The sequence below is a fragment of the Elgaria multicarinata genome, chromosome 1 (assembly GCF_023053635.1).
Source record: "Elgaria multicarinata webbii isolate HBS135686 ecotype San Diego chromosome 1, rElgMul1.1.pri, whole genome shotgun sequence".
Taxonomy (NCBI): Eukaryota; Metazoa; Chordata; class Lepidosauria; order Squamata; family Anguidae; genus Elgaria; species Elgaria multicarinata.
The window spans coordinates 193,919,083-193,939,136 of record NC_086171.1 but is presented as its reverse complement, the minus strand read 5'-3'; the positions used below and the strand labels follow the sequence as shown (position 1 = coordinate 193,939,136).

Here is a 20,054-nt window from a genome sequence, read left to right as displayed (position 1 = left end):
TGGCCCTCCAGATTTTGATGGATTGCAACATCAGGCCTAGCCAGCATGGTGAATGGTGAGGGGTGATGGGAGTTGCAGTGCAACAACTTCTGGAGGGCTGCATGTTCCCCACCCTAACTATATGTGTATCCTGAAAGCACTGAAGCTCCAGATATTTATAGCTGTGGCCAGAATGAATTAACATACCAATTTTGGACCTCTCTATCTCCTTAGTACAGGGTTGGGTAATTTGTAGCCCTCCAGATGTTTCTGCCTACAACTTCCATCAAGCATAGCCAGCATAGCCAATGGTAAGGAGTGATGGGAGTTGTAGGCCAAAATATCTGTAGGGCCACAAGTTGTTGACTTCTGCCTTAGTACTAAAGTATTTCTTTGCCATCACATTTTCAAATCTTTCCCCAAGTTTGATATTTCAGACTTGGGAAGCAAGGAAGACGTGAGACAGACACCAGTATTCTTTCTTGGGCAGAAATCTTTGTTGCAACTGTTTAATCAAGAACTAGTATCTTGCCTGGGTAAAATATACCTTTTTTGAGAAAGGTATTATTTCTTCTTCATCCTTAGCAATACTATTTTTAGTTGTAACTATCAATGATCAACTTTATCATCAAAGTAGCTGCTGCACTTACCACAGCTTTGTGTACTCTGTGTCCATCATAGGAGGACATTCTGTGAGGATTTTTGTGATGCCAACTGCACAGATTTTCTTTTCTACTTGTCCAGATACTTTCTGTACTTCTGGTATTATGATTTTCTCCAAAACCATTCCAAACATCCTGTTAAGTGTCAAAACAAACCAATTTAATCTTACTGTAGCAGATATCTATATAACGCATTCAATGGGTCACGTACAGATATTTAGAGACACTTGAACACAGCTGAGTCATGAACAAATTAATCTGCTGGCAGTCCACTGGCCATTAATGAAAAAATGAAGTGATAATGGCACATGGCCATGTTAGTACGCTACAGAAACAATTATTTTAATAACTAGAGCATTAGGAGGGCTCAGCATTCCTGCAGAAGAGGTAGAAATCAGAAAGTCTTTAAGAACGGATGCAAGTTGAACAGACTTTCCCCCCATCTTTTACTTACTTTTCCTCATATTTTATTATCAATGACTACTAGCCCTGGTGGTTGTGTGCTATCTCCAGTATTCGAGGCAGTAAGCCTGTGTGCACCAGTTGTTAGGGAACATGGTTGGGAGGGTGCTGTTGCATCATGTCCTGCTTTGTTGGTCCCTGGATGACAGCTGGCTGGTCACTGTGTGAACAGAGTGCTGAACTAAATGGACCCTTGGTCTGATCCAGCACAGCACTTCTTACGTTCTTACTCCCCAAGAATACTGGGCCCATATTGGATATAGCACTGCTGACCTCCCAGCCTTCTCTGTCCCCAAAATAGCATTCACAGTGGTTTGAAAACACAGTAAATCTTGTAACTGAGTCTAGTAAACACCCACTACAACTTCTGGCTAAGCCTCATTGTAAGCAATAGGCTTCTAGGCAGTTATCAGAGTGACTTTACTCCTGTCAGTTACTGCTATTTTGTTATGCTAACAAAGCTCCAGAAAAACAGTGTTACCGGAAATCACTGCTAGCTTGAGTTGGTGTCTGAAGTGGTTGCCTTGGTTTTAGCTAAGAGACTCTTCTATTCCTCTACCCCAGTATAAATCAGGAGTTTTTGCACAGATAGCACCAGACAGAAAGAAGCAGGCTTAACCCTAAATGGTTTGGAGGAAAGGGTGCTGCTGGGATAGGGATAAAGTTTAACACTTATCCCTACTGTGTCCTCGAATGCACTCCTTTATTTTTTTCTAGTATTTATTTTCTTCATTCCTATGGATAAATGCAAATAAAGCAAAACCTACCCTCTACACTTGACACAGACATAGTGTGTGTGTATGGCCGCCAGTTTCCCTGTGATGAGTGCACAAAAATGCACCATGCCATATCCAGGGGCCATTTGCAATGGAAGTTCTCCACATATCTCATTCATTATGACATACGCATTCGGCTAGTATACTATAAAAAAAGATGGATGGCCAATCACATCGCTGAAATTACTTTATCTGGCCCCTAGTAACATTGTTACATCGACTATAGGAATTTTATTTGTATCACTCCAGCTATGCCTGAGCACATATGTTCCACAACCACAGAGCCCTTACTGCAAGATGGCACAAATTTTGTTATGTAACCTAGCCATATATGAGGGGATCAGTTTATGGTGCAAATACACTTCCAGCCCCAAGACCCACTGCCTGGAGAACAGAGTGCCCCCCAAGGATATAGCTGTTGGCTATCCCTGGTATCAAACACATGAAATTTTAAAGAAGGTACTAACTTTGGTTGTATACTGTCAAATATTTCTTGAAGTGCTATTGCTCCATATTTTACACAGTACAAGTTGATAAAGACTAAGAAACCTACCAAAAGAAGAAGAATAAATTAAAAGCTGTAAATGACACTCCTAACACAGTATGACCATGTGGCGTGCTCTCTCTCTCTCTCTCTCTCATAAACACTAACAAGATGAACAAGTATTTGCACTTTTAATGTTATCAACATCCTGGCTCAGTTCCGACAACACATTTCTCAACGGTGGTTTTAGAACTCCACGGTGAGTTTTTACATCACTGTTGAGAAATGTGTTGTCTGGCGGGGGGGGGGGGGGGACATGCAACGGTGGAGTCTTTTTTGGAAAACACTCTATGTAGAATATACACACTGTGCAGCAGGCTCCCTGGAGTTTTCCGTTTAGTTGACTTTTCACACTGGCTACAGAGTTCCCTGGCAAGAGCGGGATAGGAGAGTTGCCGGGATTGGTTGGGTTTTTTTCAGCAATGGCTGATGGGATACCGTTGGGAGGACTGGGGGAGGAGAGAGCACAGAGGAACTGTCAAATGTCACAATGGACTTTACTCAACTCCATGGTAGCCCACAGTCACACAACGGAGGAGTTAGAACATGTTGTGTGGGGAGTAACCCCTTAAAAACTCACCTCATCTGTTGAGTGGAGTTTTCACACTGTGTTGATTAATGTGTTGTCTGAACTGAGCCGCTATCGTTCGCTTACATAGGGCCTTCAGGACTCACCTGGCAAAGCTGCTATCCCAGAGAAACCGACTCCCCACAAACCCTCTCCCTTGTACTAACTTGGCACAAAATTTGAATTTTAAGTATTAATCCTCCCCTTTCCTTCCAAGTCCCATTAATCTGACACCTATGTCCATCTTTGAAATCAAATCAAAAGCTACAAGACAGACGCTCTGATCCGAAGCATACCAAGCCACCCACTTTCAAGGTTCTCCCCAAACCAGAAAGCCATCAATGTAGAGCTTACTTTTGATAAATTTTGTTGTTTTGGAATTCTGAAGTCTTTGGAATAGCAGGATGAAAATTTGCTTCCTGTACTGATCAATGGATTGACTAGAAATGTAAAAGGAACATGCAGAACCCGGTTATTTAATCCAGTACATTTCAGTATAGTATTTCATAATTAGTACATCATTACTTTCTTTCACTATATTTTGAGAGCCACTAGAAATTTCTAAGGATTCAAACAAGTAGCAGCAAAGCTTCTTGAATTTGTTATGTTCATACTTACGGGGGCATATGCTCTATAATACTGTTGAGAAGGTAGAATCCTTGATGGTCATTAAGTTTAGAAGCAATAAGTTTCTGGAACACCCCCAGTAATCCAGGCTGTAAATTAAGAAAGCAGGGTATAAATATCCTAAATATATAGTGGTATGTAAGAACAGGTGGGTTAGTAAACTATTCGAAGGATAGTAACTTTCCTGAACTAATTTGGGGCATGTCAACACCTGCTAGATATCCTGGGATCATCTCTAGGTTGTCCCTGTGCATCCATATGACGCACAGGGGATCCCGGGGGCAACAGGGGGCGATCAGGGACATTCCCTGGGATATCTGGGACCATGGATTTCCCAATATTTCCATGGTCCTGGGACCATCCCAAGAAGCATGAGTGGTGTAGCTGCCGCTCCCGGGTCATTACTTCTTCCCCGCGAGTAGCGGGGCTGGGCATGGAGCTGCATGGGGACGCTCCGTGCCCATGGGGGTGGGCAGCAACTTCACCATCCCTGGGATGGTGGAGGGTTGGGCGTGGGGTTGGTTCTCTTACTTATCTTTTTCCACATGACCGGCTCCTCTTCTCAAAAAAAAAAAAGGAAAAAAAGAGATAGCTGCAACGTCCCTCTTCCCTTCCAGGATGTCGCGCGGCCGTCAAGATGTTGGGGGAGGATCGCGGAAGTAGGTAAGTCTGCAATCCTCCCCCCTCCCTCTCTCTAAACCCTTAGGTGTAAATGTGCCCTTGGAAGGCTGTTCTAAGCAAAAGAGACACCAACTGCTCTCAGACTAGAAAAGCTAAGGAATAAATTGTATCCAGGCCAAAGGAAGTGAGAAAGTTGCAGAAAGCTGGCAGCTTTGGTTGCTATTCGTTAATAAACACTTACTGACAGAAACCTAGCAAGAAAAATATATATCCAAAGGACGGAAACTGAGGGCAAGAAAGTGGACCTGCCTTCAGAGTATCTAAAGAAATTAACCGAAGAGTTAATTCAGTTAATTAATTAACTGAATTATCACCCCTCAAAATGTGTCAGGTTTGCTGCAATAAAGTATATGTTGAATTCTACCTGTTGGAACTCTAATTTGGTACAAACTTTTTAGCTTGGTGACAGAAACTATGCCTCAAGACGTTTGACAGCTGCTCATAAACCTCCTTTAATTAAAAACATACATGTCTAAAATGAATAAAATATTTTCATTCACCTTGACATCTGCTAACACAGGAGAGCATCTTCAACCTCATTTCCTTAAATAAACGCACAAACTTAGAAATCTAGCACTACAATCAGCTTATACATACGATTTTGTCTGCTGCAGCACTTGCTATTGTACTGGCGCCTCTCTCCAAGTAGGCCTGAAGGAGTCTCACCAGAGGGGGGATGTTTCCTGACCTTTCCCACAAGACTGGCTGAAGCAGATGTGGAAATAAGGCCATGTAGGAAGATGGGATGTCATTTTTATGCATCTCCAGTAGCAGAGACATCACTTGAAACACATATGGAATGAACTCTGTTGAAAACCAGAGACAAGTTATATTACAACGAGTAAATGGCAAGGAGGGTATCTCAAATTGCTAATTGCTAACACAGAAAGCGTAAGATGGCTGGCACAGGCTTCTCTGACCCTTTTGTGGGAGCCCTTGCTGAGTAGTAAACATTATTATTATTATTATTTAACTAAGGAGAGCTGCGATCAAATCCTTGCTCAGCCATGAAGCTCACTAGGTAATCTTGGGTCCAATTACTAACTCTTACCTAACCTACCTCTGGAGAGACACCATATATATGGCTTCCTGAGGTCCTTCGATGAAGGGTGGGCTAAAAACATAATAACTAAAGAGCTTGTGCAACATGAAGTCAAGAAGATCTGGATAAGGCTGGATTGGGTGTAAATCCCTTTATTTAAAATGGAGAATTAGCAATGGTGTAAACTGGTATGTCCTCAGTTATATAAATAATTACTACTTGAAGCACTGTATACCGTTTCAGACTGCCATGAGCAGATTTACTGTATATATAGTAGTTCAGATACATCGTGTAATGTTTTATTTATACCTTGCACATCATTCTGCAGAATCTCCGTGAACACCATAAACAAAGCATCTTCAAAGCTTCCAATTGCAGTGGGGTTTGCTTTGCAAGTTATCCTTATTGACAAGCAAATTGATTCAAACATGTAATGATTGAAGTGAGGCTTGCTTGGATTCTGAAAACAAGATGTGAACAGAACAAAGTCACTGGCACTTTACATAAAATAAAAATAGGAAGGTGTAAAATAAAATAAAAATGGGATTGTTGTAATGGCAACAATCATTACAAGAGAATGAGAATTCTATTCGCATCATAGGAGAGCAGGCAGCGACTGACTGACATGGGCCTCTCTCAATCAATAAATCATGCCAGGAGCTGCAAATGGCCATGTTTAGCCTACATAAGGCAAGAAACGCCTCTTGAATTTCCATGGCCTTCTGAAAGGAGTATCAATATGCCTCTGACTACCAAGTTACTTTCTATTCAGTTATCATTCAGTTTATGTAGACTATTGTAAACAACTTGTTAAGTTTCTTGCAAACTATTCATGCTTGGTTATTATAAACAACTTGTTCAGTTTCTGTAAACTATTATTGTATTTTTGCACTTGATAATTAATGTGTTACAGAAAACGTTTCTTTAGCTCACTTCTTCTGATATCATTTAATATTCTAGCAGTTGTGTGCTGGTTAGGATTATTCTACTTTGGCAATTCCAACTGCTGCCTTCTGCATTGCCTGTTCTAACCAAAATATAAAATTGTTCTAACCAAAGCATAAAACGCTTATGCCTCCATTAATTCTTTTCCGCCCTGCTGATTCCCTTCTCCCCCACCAATTCTCTTCTGCAAACACTGGACCCCGCCGATTACACTGCGCAAGCTGGACCCACCACATATGCAACAGAGATAAAATACTTCCTAGGGGAAGTCCCAAAACAAGCAGAGACACTCAAGTCTGCTAGGAGGCAGGTCTGCAGAGCTCCCTTATGCAAGCTCTGCTGTCTTGCCTGCTTCCAGAAAGGAGTGTTTCCACTCGTTTCAGCTTGCGCTGGAAGCACTCAATTGCTGTTACCCAAGCGGTGGGGACTGCTTGTGGAACACAACTGGTGGCGGAAGAGAATTGGCCAGGGTGTAAGCATCCTGTTGGGTTTTGCCCTTCAGAATTGCATTTTTCTAAACATTTTCATTTTATCCTGAGGGGTAAAAAAAGTTATTTCCTTTGTATTTTCAACATTTCTTGAAATTTTACATCTCTAGGCATATCAAACTGCTTTTACGACACCTCGGTTAAAAAAGAAAGAAAGAAATATTTCGACATGCAGCATGAAGTAATGCTGTTCAAGAAATGCAGTTCAAGCTTACAGTGCTTAAACTAGCGTAGTGGACCTTTGGATCCTGGCCAGTATCTTTCTTTTGACATAGTTCAGTTCACTAAAACGGCAGTCTACAAGCAATGCATTAGTTTCATTGTTTCATTCTTGAAATAAAAACAGGCGATAGTGAATGAAGCTCTAAAGTAAGTTGACACAAAGGTAAAACATTATAGGTATTACAAGTGCTACAGATAGTATCTTCTTTTTTACCTTACTGACAGCAAGCAGTTTCTGTGTGAGCTGAGTGATGAGAGAAGGGATATAGGGAATTATGGCTTCTTGAAGCAGAGAAAAGCTTCTCATGATAGCTGGAAATTCAGAAATTTATATTACTGAAGACAGAAAATATTGCAACATTTATGTTTTATACAATTTGTTAATTAAGTTTTTATAGGCACACAAACCAGCATTTTGAAAAAAGTAACTGGAAAATTTGGTCTGAGTGGAGGCACAACTAATGGCTAAAGCTACTAGTCTTTACACTTGTTTCCAGGCTCAAGTACCATAATGAAGGACAAGCAGATGAAAAAGTGTTATATGTTATCAGCATTTTTTAACATCTTCCTATCTTAGTTTTTTTTAAAGAGCACACTGGATCACAAGGTGTTTGGTAACATTTCTCTAAATCGGCAATCACCACAACCTAAACAGAATGGCTTTGAAAAGGAGGGGGGAAAGCTATGAACTATTTAGGAGTTAAGAGATATTAACTTAGTTATTATGCAGCCCTGTTGTATGGGCAGATTAAGATTTAGTCATTTATTCTCTGCCCTATCACCAAGAACTAGAGTGGCCTACTATTACAAACAGAAAATAGCCCAAGCTGTTTCCAGCTCTGATAAAAAAAAATGCCAGTAGGAATGGAACATAGGTTCCCAGGAAGAATAATTTCTCTAGCCAATGGCTTTTGTGTCCTGCCTTCACAAATGGACTCCTTGCTAGTGGAAGGCCCAGGCTCCCAGCAACTACTGATCTATTCGCCAATGGATGGAATGTCTTGCCCTTTGCTTTTTGTTTAGCCTCAGGCCAACACACACTTGTAAGAGTGGTATCTATTGAGGAAGGGTGCCAGTTCTCAGTAGCTGTCAAATCTCAGACTAGCCAACCAACATGATCAGTTACTGAAGCTCTTGCTGTTCTCCTTATATCAAGCTTCCCTGTTCTGTTATTGTGTTGGAACATTCAGTTGTTCATGGCATTTAGAACATAGCTAAACCACCCATATAAATTATAAGGGCTGAGCTGAAACCAGGGTGTGTGCGTGCTTATGTTTGTAAACATTCTCTCTCCACCACACTGCATGTACGCCTTTCTTCAGTGATGCTTTTTCGAAGGGTTGGGGTGGGAAGGTACAAAGAAGGTTGGAAGTGTTTGCTGTGTGGCCAATACCTCCAAAGCCACAATCTAGTACTACGCCCCTCACACTGCTTTGCATTTGCATTCGGGCATGGTGGTGCTCTACTGGAGTCTCTTTGCAGCCCTGATGAACTACTGCTACTGCTTCAGCACCATTTTTTTTTTAAAAAAAAATCTGCCTCATTCCTAAGAGCAGTGCCACATGTGGCCCATTAGATTTTGCTACAAGATGCCATGGAGGCAAATTAAGCTAATTCAGAGTGAGGGCGAATTAGTTATGTGACGGTATCACTGCTCCTAAGGAGAAGTCTGAAAGAAAAAAAATGATGCCAAAGCATATGACCAAGGTGTGTGTGTGTGTGTGTGAGAGAGAGAGAGAGAGAGAGAGAATACTCTAGCCCCATTTCACTTTAATAAATAAAGCCTCTTACCTTTCATAATGTATTCATTTTCAGATGACCCTGGAAGTGCCAGAGCTTTGAAAAGGTTGGTTAGCAGCATTTCTACATATGGTATCATCTCTGCAGCTGTGATTCTGTAGAGGAAAAGAGTGTTTGAGCATCCCCAGTATTTTCCCAATCACTCCCTCATCCTGGGGAGTCAGTCAATTCTGTTTGGAGATCAGAGAGAATGTAGGAAGGTGCAAGGAAAAGGATTGAGAAGTCCAACTCACATTTAAGACCCTGTAAAACTGGAGCATGGTCAACTGGTACATCAATTGGGGGACCACCACTAAAAAAGTAGAACACTCTCCCCACTGAGGTCCACCTGGCAACAACATTGTCATCTTTTTGGCACCAGGTAAAGGCTTTCCTCTGCCCCCAGGTGTTTGACAGCATATGATGGGATGTTTTAGTTTTTATCACATCATTGTAGTTTTATTGTCAATTGGTTTTAATTTGTTTTTAAACTATTTTAAATCTCAATGTTATATGTTTTGTATTGTGCTTCATCATGCTGTGAACCACCTAGAAAGTTTTGGCTATTGGGCAGCAAAGGAATGTAATAAATGAAATGAATGAACTCAAAGCTTTGGTTTTAGAAAATGTAAGAACAGGGATTATATATAATTGTGGATTGTTGTTTATTCATTCAGTCGTTTCCGAAAGTTATCTATCCAGAGCAACAAGAAACAGATGAGCATCATAACAGATATACTCAAATATAAACTTACAGTGTGGTATTGTTAACCCCTTTCATTGTAAATAATCTTTCAAGGGCATGGGCTGCATAAGTATGAACTACAATACTTTCTGCTTGAAGGTGATTGATTAGGAGAGGAATGGACACCAAAAGTTGTTCTTTGGGTACCTATAAAATAAACACATGGGTAAAAATGTTTTAGAAGCATTTTGGAAGAAATAAGTGAGAAATATTTGACAGAATATTGTATCTGTTATTACAATATTTTTGCCATTGCATCTGTTATAACTACACAATTGTAATTTCATTACTTGAGATAAGCAGACAAAGGGTTGTATCTAATGTTAGTCCTATGTAAAGTAGACCCATTGACATGAGAGTTAAGCTAGTCACAACAATTTATTTATTGCATTTCTATACCACCCAACAGCTGAAGCTCTCTGGGTGGGTCACAAAAATTAAAACCATGAAGACTATCCAAAGTATAAAACAAACAATAGTATAAAAACACAGTATAAAAGTACAACATAAAAGCACAACCAGGATAAAACTAACCTAAGTCCCATTTTAGTGGGCCTAATCTATGTAGGACTAATATTGGAAACTACCTATATTTATATTAAGTTTTTTAAAATAACATCTAGATTTTATTAAACCAAGACCATGATTCAAGAAAAGAAGAATTCACTTGGCTATTAAAAAAATATAGTTGGAGGAAACACTACAGAAGGCAAAGTTTTAAAGACAATCCATACAGGAAAGCAGAAGCCCAGGCTGAGACCCGGTGTCCTGTTCAAAAAAAGCCTCCCACTTAGCTTAGGGTCAATTGTAGCCAATATTGAGAAAAAACAATATTCATAAATATTGTTCTCTTCCTGATCCTGCTATTGCAAAATAGTTCATGTAAACACATGCACACCATTTAGAGTATTTTGTAGATATAAAATAGGCCATATATAAACAATTTCAGCTGATTACAGAATTTAGACTGATAATGCAACTTACTTGGTTCCTGAAAATCATAATGTACTTGATACCATCAGCCTTGAGCACAGGAAATTCATTCACTATAAAAAAAGAAGTTACAAGTTATTTAAGTGGATTGGTTGCTGTATATAAACATTAAAAATATATAGTAGAAGCTTAGAGTCCCTTAAATTTCTCAACATATTTCCACAACATTTCCAGTGATAGCCTCCAGCTGAAGGAGTAAGAGTCAAAATTGCAGGATGACCCTATTTACAATTCATCTGTACACAGCTCTACTTTGCACCATCTCTTTCCCCACTTCCCACTCCAAAGAACTCCAGGTTGCTTTCATGAGATGAACATAGGAAGCTGCCTTATACCAGTTCAGACCACTGGTCCATCTAGCCCCATACTGTCTACACTGGCTAACAGAGGCTCTCTGGGGTCTTAGACATAGTTTTCTTCCAGGTCCTCCTACCTGATAAGTCTCTACAAAAATCCACACCAGTCCACTGAAATGTAGCAAGAGAAACCAAAGAGTTCTGCCAAAGTTCTGGCTTCATTATAAGACTACTATAGTTATGTAGGTTTAGACATTTTCTACATGTCATAAATGTTATAAATGATTCTCATGTTAGTTTATATTTGTAAGTATTAGACATATTTCATATAGAAATCTAAACTTACCGTTTGGAGACTTTAGGTCTGGTAGAATATGATTCACAAAGAATTCTGTCAAATTCACAAGTTCATTGGCCTGTGTAATTCCATGCTAGGGGTAAAAACGAGATAATTGTTTTAAAATAATTTCTGCATTGGTTTGCATTAGTTCCTATTTAAATATGCATGGCTGGAGTGCAGTTCCTGCAAGTATTCTTATTTTGGCTTCAAGCTTTGAATTGTAAAATGCAATATTACTCTTAATTCTGCTTAGAAAGTACTAAATTGTTAGATATTATAAGTATGCTCTAGGTATGAAAGGTGCAAGTGAAGGGTATGATAACCACAGCATAATTTATGCTTTGTCCCTTAGGTTTTACGTACAACTCTGCCAGTGTCTGGCATGTCTACACTGCAGCCATCACGGCTCCTCCCTCTGCTCCGGAAGCAATACTGGAAACACAGTTCTGAAAGACAGCTAGGAGTCATTATTCTTGTCATCCTCACGATGACTAAGGACAGTTTTTTCTTGTAGAGATGGCCCTAAATCTGTGCAATGAGGTAAACTAGTACATCTGATTCTGCTATAACTGTTGGTAGAATGGGAGTAAAGAAGCACATGGCTATTCCCAAAGCCCTGTTCTCATCTAGATTTACATTACATAGTTTGGCCTCTATTAGGAAATTCTCTTCGCTTTATTTGTCACATGCTCCTCAATTGATATTTCCAGCAAAGCTCAAATCCCAGCTGGGGCAGTCCTAGACTAGCTGCCAGCAACTGCTGCCCTAGGCAAACTATGCAATTGCCACCTCCACCCCTAAACCCTAAGGGCAGATCTGGGCTGAGGATTTTGGTAAACTGGGAAACATTTTGTCACTATTTTCCATTTAATGACAAAGCAACAACAGGAATCTTTGGAAGAAGAAAGATTTCTAATAAAATGCACACTAAATGTTTTCTTTTTTAAAAAATTAAGTACTGTATCAGCACAGAGGGTCTGATAAAAACAACAAAATAGACAAGCACACCTCTGGAATAAGAGTCCCAGTTGCATCCTTGGGGCGACATGGCCAGCGAGGTGCAGCCAGCCCCTAAGCTCAGCCCTCCAAGGACAAGGAAACAGTTGCTCTTGGGGGACGGGGTTCTCACTCCCTGCCCCCAACTGGGAGCAGCAGCAGAGCAGGAGAGTATCCTGCATCGCCTGAGGGAGGACTAGGTCCCAAAGGCAGGCAGCTGGGTGGCCTGACTTAGCTCCAGCAATCCCAGTCTGTCCCTCACTCCTCAACACAACCTCAGTCATACTCCCTCTGTTCGTGTACGGGAATTTAAATAATGATATCTTCATTATTTTATTTGGTTTTTTAAATTCGTATCTTTTCCATTGAATGTGGTGCCCAAGTTAACTTGGCGCCTTAGGCAACTGCCTAGTTTGCCTATACAGATGGGCCGCCCCTGATCCGAGTCCAACCATTTTGCTGAGCCTGGAGGAGACTGAGAAGCCTCCACGATTCCAGCCCCAGACCTTGATGGCTAAGGTATTTCCCTTGTCTGCTGAAGACAGTGGAACAACTAGGCCAGACCTCCACCTTATGCATGAGTGGAAGGCAGCATGCACAAGGACTGAAGCAGTAAACTGCAGAGATAGTTCTCAGGGTAAATGCCTTATTTTGCTAATGGGTTGACCGGTCCTATATAGATTGTGATGTCCAGTGTATATATTTAAAACGCTGTGCATAAGAAAACATGTCACAGTTGACTAGCACTATAATGAAACATGCTAAAGACTAGAAAAAGGAAACGTGGCAGAAATCAAGCTCTTCTAAAGACTGCTAATTAGGACTAATTAACTGCTTTTCTCACCAGTGTTATTTAGCGATTTTACCACAACCCACTCATTAAGCGCCTTAGCTAATACTTAATGTACCCTACAATTCCAATAATATACCAAGTACCTTTTGTGTCTGAGCTTTTGATGCCAACGAAGTTACAAGGTAAATAGCAGCATCCTTATGCTTCCAGTTGACAGATGGATTCTTTGCATATTCTTGCAGCATAGAGTTAACGTAACCAGAAAAGATCCCCGTCACAGGTCCTTCAAAGAACTTGCACAACCCCCTTACTAAATCACAGGCTGCTCTGCGTCTGGTATCAATATCTGCACACACAGGTAAAAATGGAATATATAGCAGGTTACACTCAAACAATGTAATCTTTTCTTGACTACTATAAAGCTTATTTCACCATGGACGTTAGTTGAGCTTGAAACATACTGTTTCTTCACTCCCACCATTTCAGTCCTCCAAAAGCTGTATGGAGGTTACTTTCCTTCAAGACAACTGAGGACTTCTGGTGCTAGCTTCCTCATACCCATCTCTGGTAAACGGCATTCGTTTCTTCCCATCAGGCCTCAAGCCCACCACCTTCCCGCTTCCCCCACATTTTAAAACCCGGCTTTTCCTAGGGCTGTTTCTCCCCCCCCCTCCTCCTCCTGTCACCTCAGAGCATTTGCTGCCACCTCCACCACCATCCCTGACACCAAAATGGCCACTCCGGGAGAGAGCTAGACTCACAAAACTCAAGGCCCTCCCTCCATCCCTGCCTTTGTGTTTTTCTCTCTGCATGGCACAGAGGTATGTGGGAGCTGTAGTTCTCTGACTCCCTCAGGCTCCTGGCATAGAGACATACTGTTTGGCTATTAAAGCTCAGGCTTTGAACTTTTTCGAACTCCCAAAGTCTTTTGCACATTTACACCGCTCAAGGTTCTATTTAAAAAAATTAGCAAAATTGGTCTGATAGATCTCTAGTAATGTGTTATGCTAATGTATTCTTATATAGATTTTTTTGCTTGAAAAACTCATAAATCAGATTCACTCAACGCTGAATACAGAACTGCTTAAATCCAAACCCATTATTTTTACAGAGCAATTTACTAGAATAGCTTTCTACTGCTCTATTAATCTTAATATAAATCATGTTAGAAGTATTAACAATGCAGGATTACAAAATTTGACAAAAGTTGTTTACTCTCATGAATATAATTGAAAGTAAAATGAAAGTCCATAGTGTTATAAAACAAGAGTGAAGTAAGTTTCAATGCCCAAGTTAACTTGTTCTTTACTCTCCACAAAAGGGGAAAAATCATTCAGGACAACCTATGATGGGCTCATACAAGGTATCCAAATACATAGTTGCAACTACCTTAATTAGCATTAAAATACAGCATAGTGTAGAATTTTATCAGAAAATTTAGGAACAATCTAAAATATAGTTCAAGATCCTAAAAAGTCTATCTTAATATAGTCAGAATTCTCTTCCAGTCCTGTGCCCAATGAAAACTCAAAACAAATTCTCACAGTCCCACAGAGTTCAATGGGTCTTAACTTCCAAGTGTGTGCACACAAAAACGAAGCTTTGGAGTAAGAAATTAGGGGAGTGTTATCAACCCACCTGTTGGTTTCTATAGTACTGTATAGGAATAGACAAACACAAAAATACTCTCCGTTATATAAAGCCTAAAAGACAGCAATGTTTAAACCCTGTATAACTATTCTAGGGTAAGAAGATCTGCATATTCTACGTATGACAATGTTGATCTCTCTACACAATTTCATCCGTTCTTGAGTGCTATTTAAATACACAGTATAAAACTAATTACCAGATCCTTCCAAATCTCTTCTGATATATTCTTCAGAATTATCTTCAAAAGCTTCTTCATCGGCAGCTGCAGAAAAGTAGTCCACATAAACATTTTAAGCATCAGCCACAATGTACAAACTAGATTAGTTTTAATATCACACATTCTTGAAAATAATCTGTTATGTCAGCCATATGTACTACTTGGTGAATTTACTAGGATCAAGGAAATGCATTGCATTTGATGAACCAACCACTAGTATTTTCAACTAAAATTAGTTGATAAAGCTCTCTTGTCTAAGTTATTTGAGGTTCACAGCCGGGATCCAAAATCACACTGTGGAACTACTTTAATAAAACCATTTTGACTCCACTGTACCCCTCCTGGTTGCAATAGCAATCCCACCCCACACTGCATGGCCAATTGCACAGCTCCAAAGCAGTTTATTATATGGAATGGGAGGGAGGTTACCTGTTCAATGAAAAAAAAAATACAGCTACTATTCGAAGTACATGATCCTAAGCAACTCTTTAGATGCTAGCCACAACTGAGATGTGTCTTTGCATGACAATTGCTATGCTTCCAAGGACTGCTTGAAAGAGCAGAGGATTTTCACCTTGGGCTATTTCAGACATAATGTTAAACCATGGTTTGGTTCTCCATCAACAACTTTCAAGAAGCCTAACACTAGTGCACTCCTTCATCTCCTTGTACATGGCAATTCCCTGTTTCTTTTCTTCTCAGGAAGAACATCTCAAACCTACTTAATACACTAGTAGACACAAATACAATACAGACCATCACTTAAATGCCAATCCTGACTCTCACTGCTAAAAATAATAATAATCATTCTTTGCTTCCCACAGAAACCATCAATCTTTCTTTTAAAAAGGGAAATATTTACCTCTAAATTCCATGTTGGGAACAATAACTTTTTCACAAATACTTGTCAGTGTATTCTGGTCTTCAAAGAGGTGCTTATAATGGGGTCTTTCACAAACTGAGGCCAGAAACTGGATTGCATTGCTCACCAACTACAAGAAAAAAGAAACATGAAATGAATATCATTTGAACAAGTACTAAAAAGTTCATTTCAAGCTGCATTAAAAAAGAGCCACACTTACCAAGTCATATTTAACTTCTTGTCCTGTTGTGACTAATAAATTCCAGATTGCTGTGACAAAACGGGGCAGGTAAGGCTGAAATTCTTCATCATATTTCTGGGCATACAAAGCTGCATTATCACAAATTTGGGATTTCAAAAGCTCTAGCAGACCAGCTTCCTCTTCATCCTGGTAGCAAGAAGAAAAACCTTTCACACAAACCAGCAATTTATTTTATTTTCCATTTTTAACCTGCCTTACCACCCAATAGATTCATAAGGCTTATGCAGATTCATAAGTGTTATGTAGTTTTATTACCATCTAACATGTAGTATGCATAGCCTAATTAAACATTATGCTAAAATGATGGTAATTATAGTTCAAAACCAAGCTATGTCGACACGCCCAAAGTAATGCAAAACTTCTAAAATCTAATTTCATATTTCCTTAGCCTCTAGAATACGTTTATCTTTATTGACACATATCTCTGAAATTAGTAGAACTTTTTTCAACCACTTTTCCTTAAGTTTATCAGCTACAAATCAATTTAAATATGTGCTCTACGTAATGAGCATGAATCTGATTACAACAACTGAATGCTTGTGATCAGCTAGAAAGTGGAAAGGGTTTAATCTCTTGATGGAGTAAGAAGATTTGAGGCATTTGGAGAAAATTTTAAATATACGTCATTTTTTAAATTCTTTTTAATAAGCAGTGTTCTGTATGAATGACTCCATCCATTATATGGAAGTCTCTATTCTGACTTCTGTTGCAATGCAGGACATGGTTCACCCTAGATCACAGTTTGGTAACCTTTTCCAGCAAGAGGGCCACATTCTCTCCAGGCTACCCTTTCAGGGACCGCATGCCATTGCTGGATGGGGACCAATTCAAAAGTGGGCAGGGCCACCACCCCTCTCTTTCATCCACACACCTATTCAAAACCATTCATTCACACTCACACACTCTTTGCTTCACCAGACAGTATAGAAACCAGTCAGCAAAGGCAGAGCACTCTGCTTCTCCAGCCTGAAATAGCTGATTGGGCTGGTAAAGTGGGTCTGTCTTCACCACTGCTCAGCTGTTTCCTGAACAGCAGGGCAAGGGGAAGACTATGGGGAAGAGAAATTCCCTCCCCATTGTTCAGGAAGCAGCTGAGCAACAGCGGAGGGAGCTTTAGGTGCCTTGAGGCAGCAGCTCCTGACAGAAGACTCTTCCATTGCCCCTCGACTTTCAAGAGCACTGGGGCTTAGGGGAGGGGCCTTGGCGGGCTGGTTGGAGATGCCAGGTTGGCTGGGGGTTCCCCACTCCTATGGCAGATCCACTCAAGTATTCATGAGTATTAAGTATTCATGCCATAGATCCACCCAAGAAAATCATCTATTTTAATCACAGTTTGCCCTCCACCAAACTGCAGACCACTTTTTAAACTGAGGAGTTTAATCAGCAGTGTTTGATCTCGGAGGCTGTGAAGAAACTGAGGCAAAAGTGAGGTAAAAGTTTAATTGTTACAGTTTGTTTCAATGACTAAAGGACTAGAATTAAAATGTATGTTTTACTCCATGCTTGTGTCTGGGAAGAGTTACACTGTAAATGAGGTGTGCTAGTAAAATGGCAGTTATTGTTACTTCTGAGAGGGAAATGAAGCCAGGTTTCTGTCTTTATATATGGGAGGGGAGGAACAAAATTGGTGCCAACTGATTGGAGAATAACTGAACATTCTAAAGATGTCCATTGGTCCTGAGTTTGAACAGAGGTGGGGTGATGGAATGTTGATCACACCAAAGCTAATTGGCTGGAGGCTTCTAACTGGAGTGAATATAAGAAGGGGTGTAGTTTAATGGTGGTAGCAGGATTGCCATGTGGCGAGAGGGTCCCACACTAAGGCCAGATTCTCTGCATTTGGTGTGAGAAGTGGGAGTGCCATAACATAGAGGGTCCCACCCAAAGATCAGGTTCTTCACAGAGGCTTGATGGTTACAATGGGAAAAAGAGATCTGTTAATGCAGTTTCTTTCATATATGTTAAATGGTTTTGCTGAATTGCCTTATTTAAACTATGTAAGAACAAACTGTATGCTCATGGAGTAATTCCATACAAACCATAATACCCCATTAACAAATTTGCCACACAAACTTAAGGCTGAGGAGACATTTGTGTCCAAGCTTCAACAAGACAAATGAAACAGTAGAAGAGACATAAAGTCACAACGCATCTGAAATTCATTTCTGGTCTCAGAAATATTAATCTCAGCAGGTTCGTAATGCTCACCTCAATTAGAAGCAAGTATTATGGCCCTAAAGACTCTTCTCTGGCTTGCACTGAAGTCTGAGTCAGAGGAAGACTTAAGTTTTAACACACTCACACACCATGCTGCCCACCCTTTCTTTAAGGCTTTTCTGAACCATCATCCATTTTCCATTTTTGCTGCTCTGGCAGGATTGATTATAGGTCATTCACTTCCTCCCCATCCCCTAATACCTGGCATGCTGCTTTGGCTCTGTGCCAGGCACAAGGAACATTGGTAAGTATAATTTTTCCAGCACTATTGACATCTGCCAAAGCAGAAAGCAACATGAGTGAAGTGAGGTGATTTGGAGGGATGAAAGCAGGCAGGCAGGCTTGTGGGGTTGAGTGGGAACTGAACACCATCACACTCCTAATGTTATCATTGGTAGTGCAAGGTCCAAATTGAGCTCCAAATTAACCAAACTATTTTACACATTTTGGAAAATAGCTTGGTATTTTCAACTCCAAATCTGAATCTAGCTGGGAAAGCACTCCCTTATCACTAATAAATAGTGAGGTCAAATTATCCTAGAGATATTCTTCCGACTCCAGGTATGCAATTTAGCTTACCTTTTCTAAAGCCAATTTCCCCATTGCGAAATCATCACATAGGTCAGTGGCAATAGAAGTGCCACTATGCACACATGGACCCACTACTACGGTATGTTACACAAAGGGGCACAACTTTTTAAATGGCAAAATTTCCATCTGCTCTCAGTATTTCCAAGGAAGAAAAAAAAATCAAATGACTTGTTACTGCAGTTTCAATATGCTTTTTAGAACTCAGAGGAACCTTCTTTTTTGCAGACCATGCTGAGATTTGAATTCCGTTTCTTACTGCACAAAATTTTTACAAAATGGTTTATACTGTTACTTACATCTGTCTGTAAAAGTTTGTTATCCAAAGTTAAAAGGTTATGGAAATTCATCATCCAGGTTTCCATGTTATCTTCAAAAAATTCAGGAAGGTCCTACAAAATTAAGATGCAAATCCATATCTTTAAATTACTATTATTTTGTTAGATTTGTTTAAGAAACATACTTTCCTTTATACTTTGGCAGGCAGTATGCTCAAAAAAAAAAAATGCAGGAACAAAATTATCACTTAACACACACAACCGACCTTTTCAATCGCTAGAACAATTCCAAAGACCAAGAAAAACAGAACAAATCAATTTGTGTATATTTTCATTAAGAATGCAGCCCACCAACCTTCTCATCTTTCAATCAATGCAATATGAACTGCGTAATAACCAATTAACTGACAGTGCTACAAAACAGTGGAACAGCAGCCTATTACGGCAAATCATTTTTGCTTACCAGGGGACTCCCTCCATTAGGGATCTTTGTAGACCAACATAGACACATGTAAGCCATTAGTCTTCATTTACTGGCCTATGCATGAAAAGAAAAACCTAGAGTACCCACCCACTTTTGTTTTAACTTAAATACAATTAAGTATGTCCACTATCCAAGTTTGAGAATCTCTGCTTTTCAACAACCATTGTTTACCTATATACACACACTACTTTTTTTTGGCCTATTTTAACAAATTTGATCAAACCCACTCTTACCAGAAGGGAAAAAAAACACAGCCAAGCTTGTTACACAAAGTGATAAAATGTGCACTGCTTTTAGTAAAACGGCAAGAAGTAACTTATCCAAGCATATTTGTATAGCATTGACATTTAGCCAGCTTCTTGTGCTTTTAAACATTTCTTCATCTCAAAATCTCCAATTTTGGCTAGCAACACTACAGTCCTTAATCATCTAACTATCCAGTACTAAAATCGCTTCTTGAATTCTGTGCCAGATTGTATGTGTTAAAGCAGCCTTTCTCAACCTGGGGCGCTCCAGATGTGTTGGACTACAACTCCCAGAATGCCCCAGCCGCTGGCT

At 39.9% G+C, this 20,054-nt stretch overlaps 1 protein-coding gene across 2 annotated transcripts in view; it reads right to left on the bottom strand.

Moving 5' to 3' along the window:
* The window catches only part of CSE1L (chromosome segregation 1 like), a 36,975-nt gene that overhangs the window by 2,995 nt on the left and 13,926 nt on the right, over positions 1-20,054 (bottom strand). For both annotated transcript variants that reach the window (XM_063146007.1, XM_063146015.1), the window contains exons 8-23: positions 19,034-19,126; positions 15,888-16,055; positions 15,668-15,797; positions 14,785-14,850; positions 13,082-13,284; positions 11,156-11,240; positions 10,505-10,566; positions 9,531-9,667; positions 8,788-8,891; positions 7,211-7,308; positions 5,651-5,801; positions 4,897-5,105; positions 3,610-3,707; positions 3,346-3,431; positions 2,347-2,428; positions 630-776 (exon numbers count right to left, since the gene is read on the bottom strand). In XM_063146007.1, the coding sequence (XP_063002077.1) occupies positions 630-776; positions 2,347-2,428; positions 3,346-3,431; positions 3,610-3,707; positions 4,897-5,105; positions 5,651-5,801; positions 7,211-7,308; positions 8,788-8,891; positions 9,531-9,667; positions 10,505-10,566; positions 11,156-11,240; positions 13,082-13,284; positions 14,785-14,850; positions 15,668-15,797; positions 15,888-16,055; positions 19,034-19,126 (1,919 nt within the window). The remainder of the gene's footprint in view (positions 1-629; positions 777-2,346; positions 2,429-3,345; positions 3,432-3,609; positions 3,708-4,896; positions 5,106-5,650; positions 5,802-7,210; positions 7,309-8,787; positions 8,892-9,530; positions 9,668-10,504; positions 10,567-11,155; positions 11,241-13,081; positions 13,285-14,784; positions 14,851-15,667; positions 15,798-15,887; positions 16,056-19,033; positions 19,127-20,054) is intronic.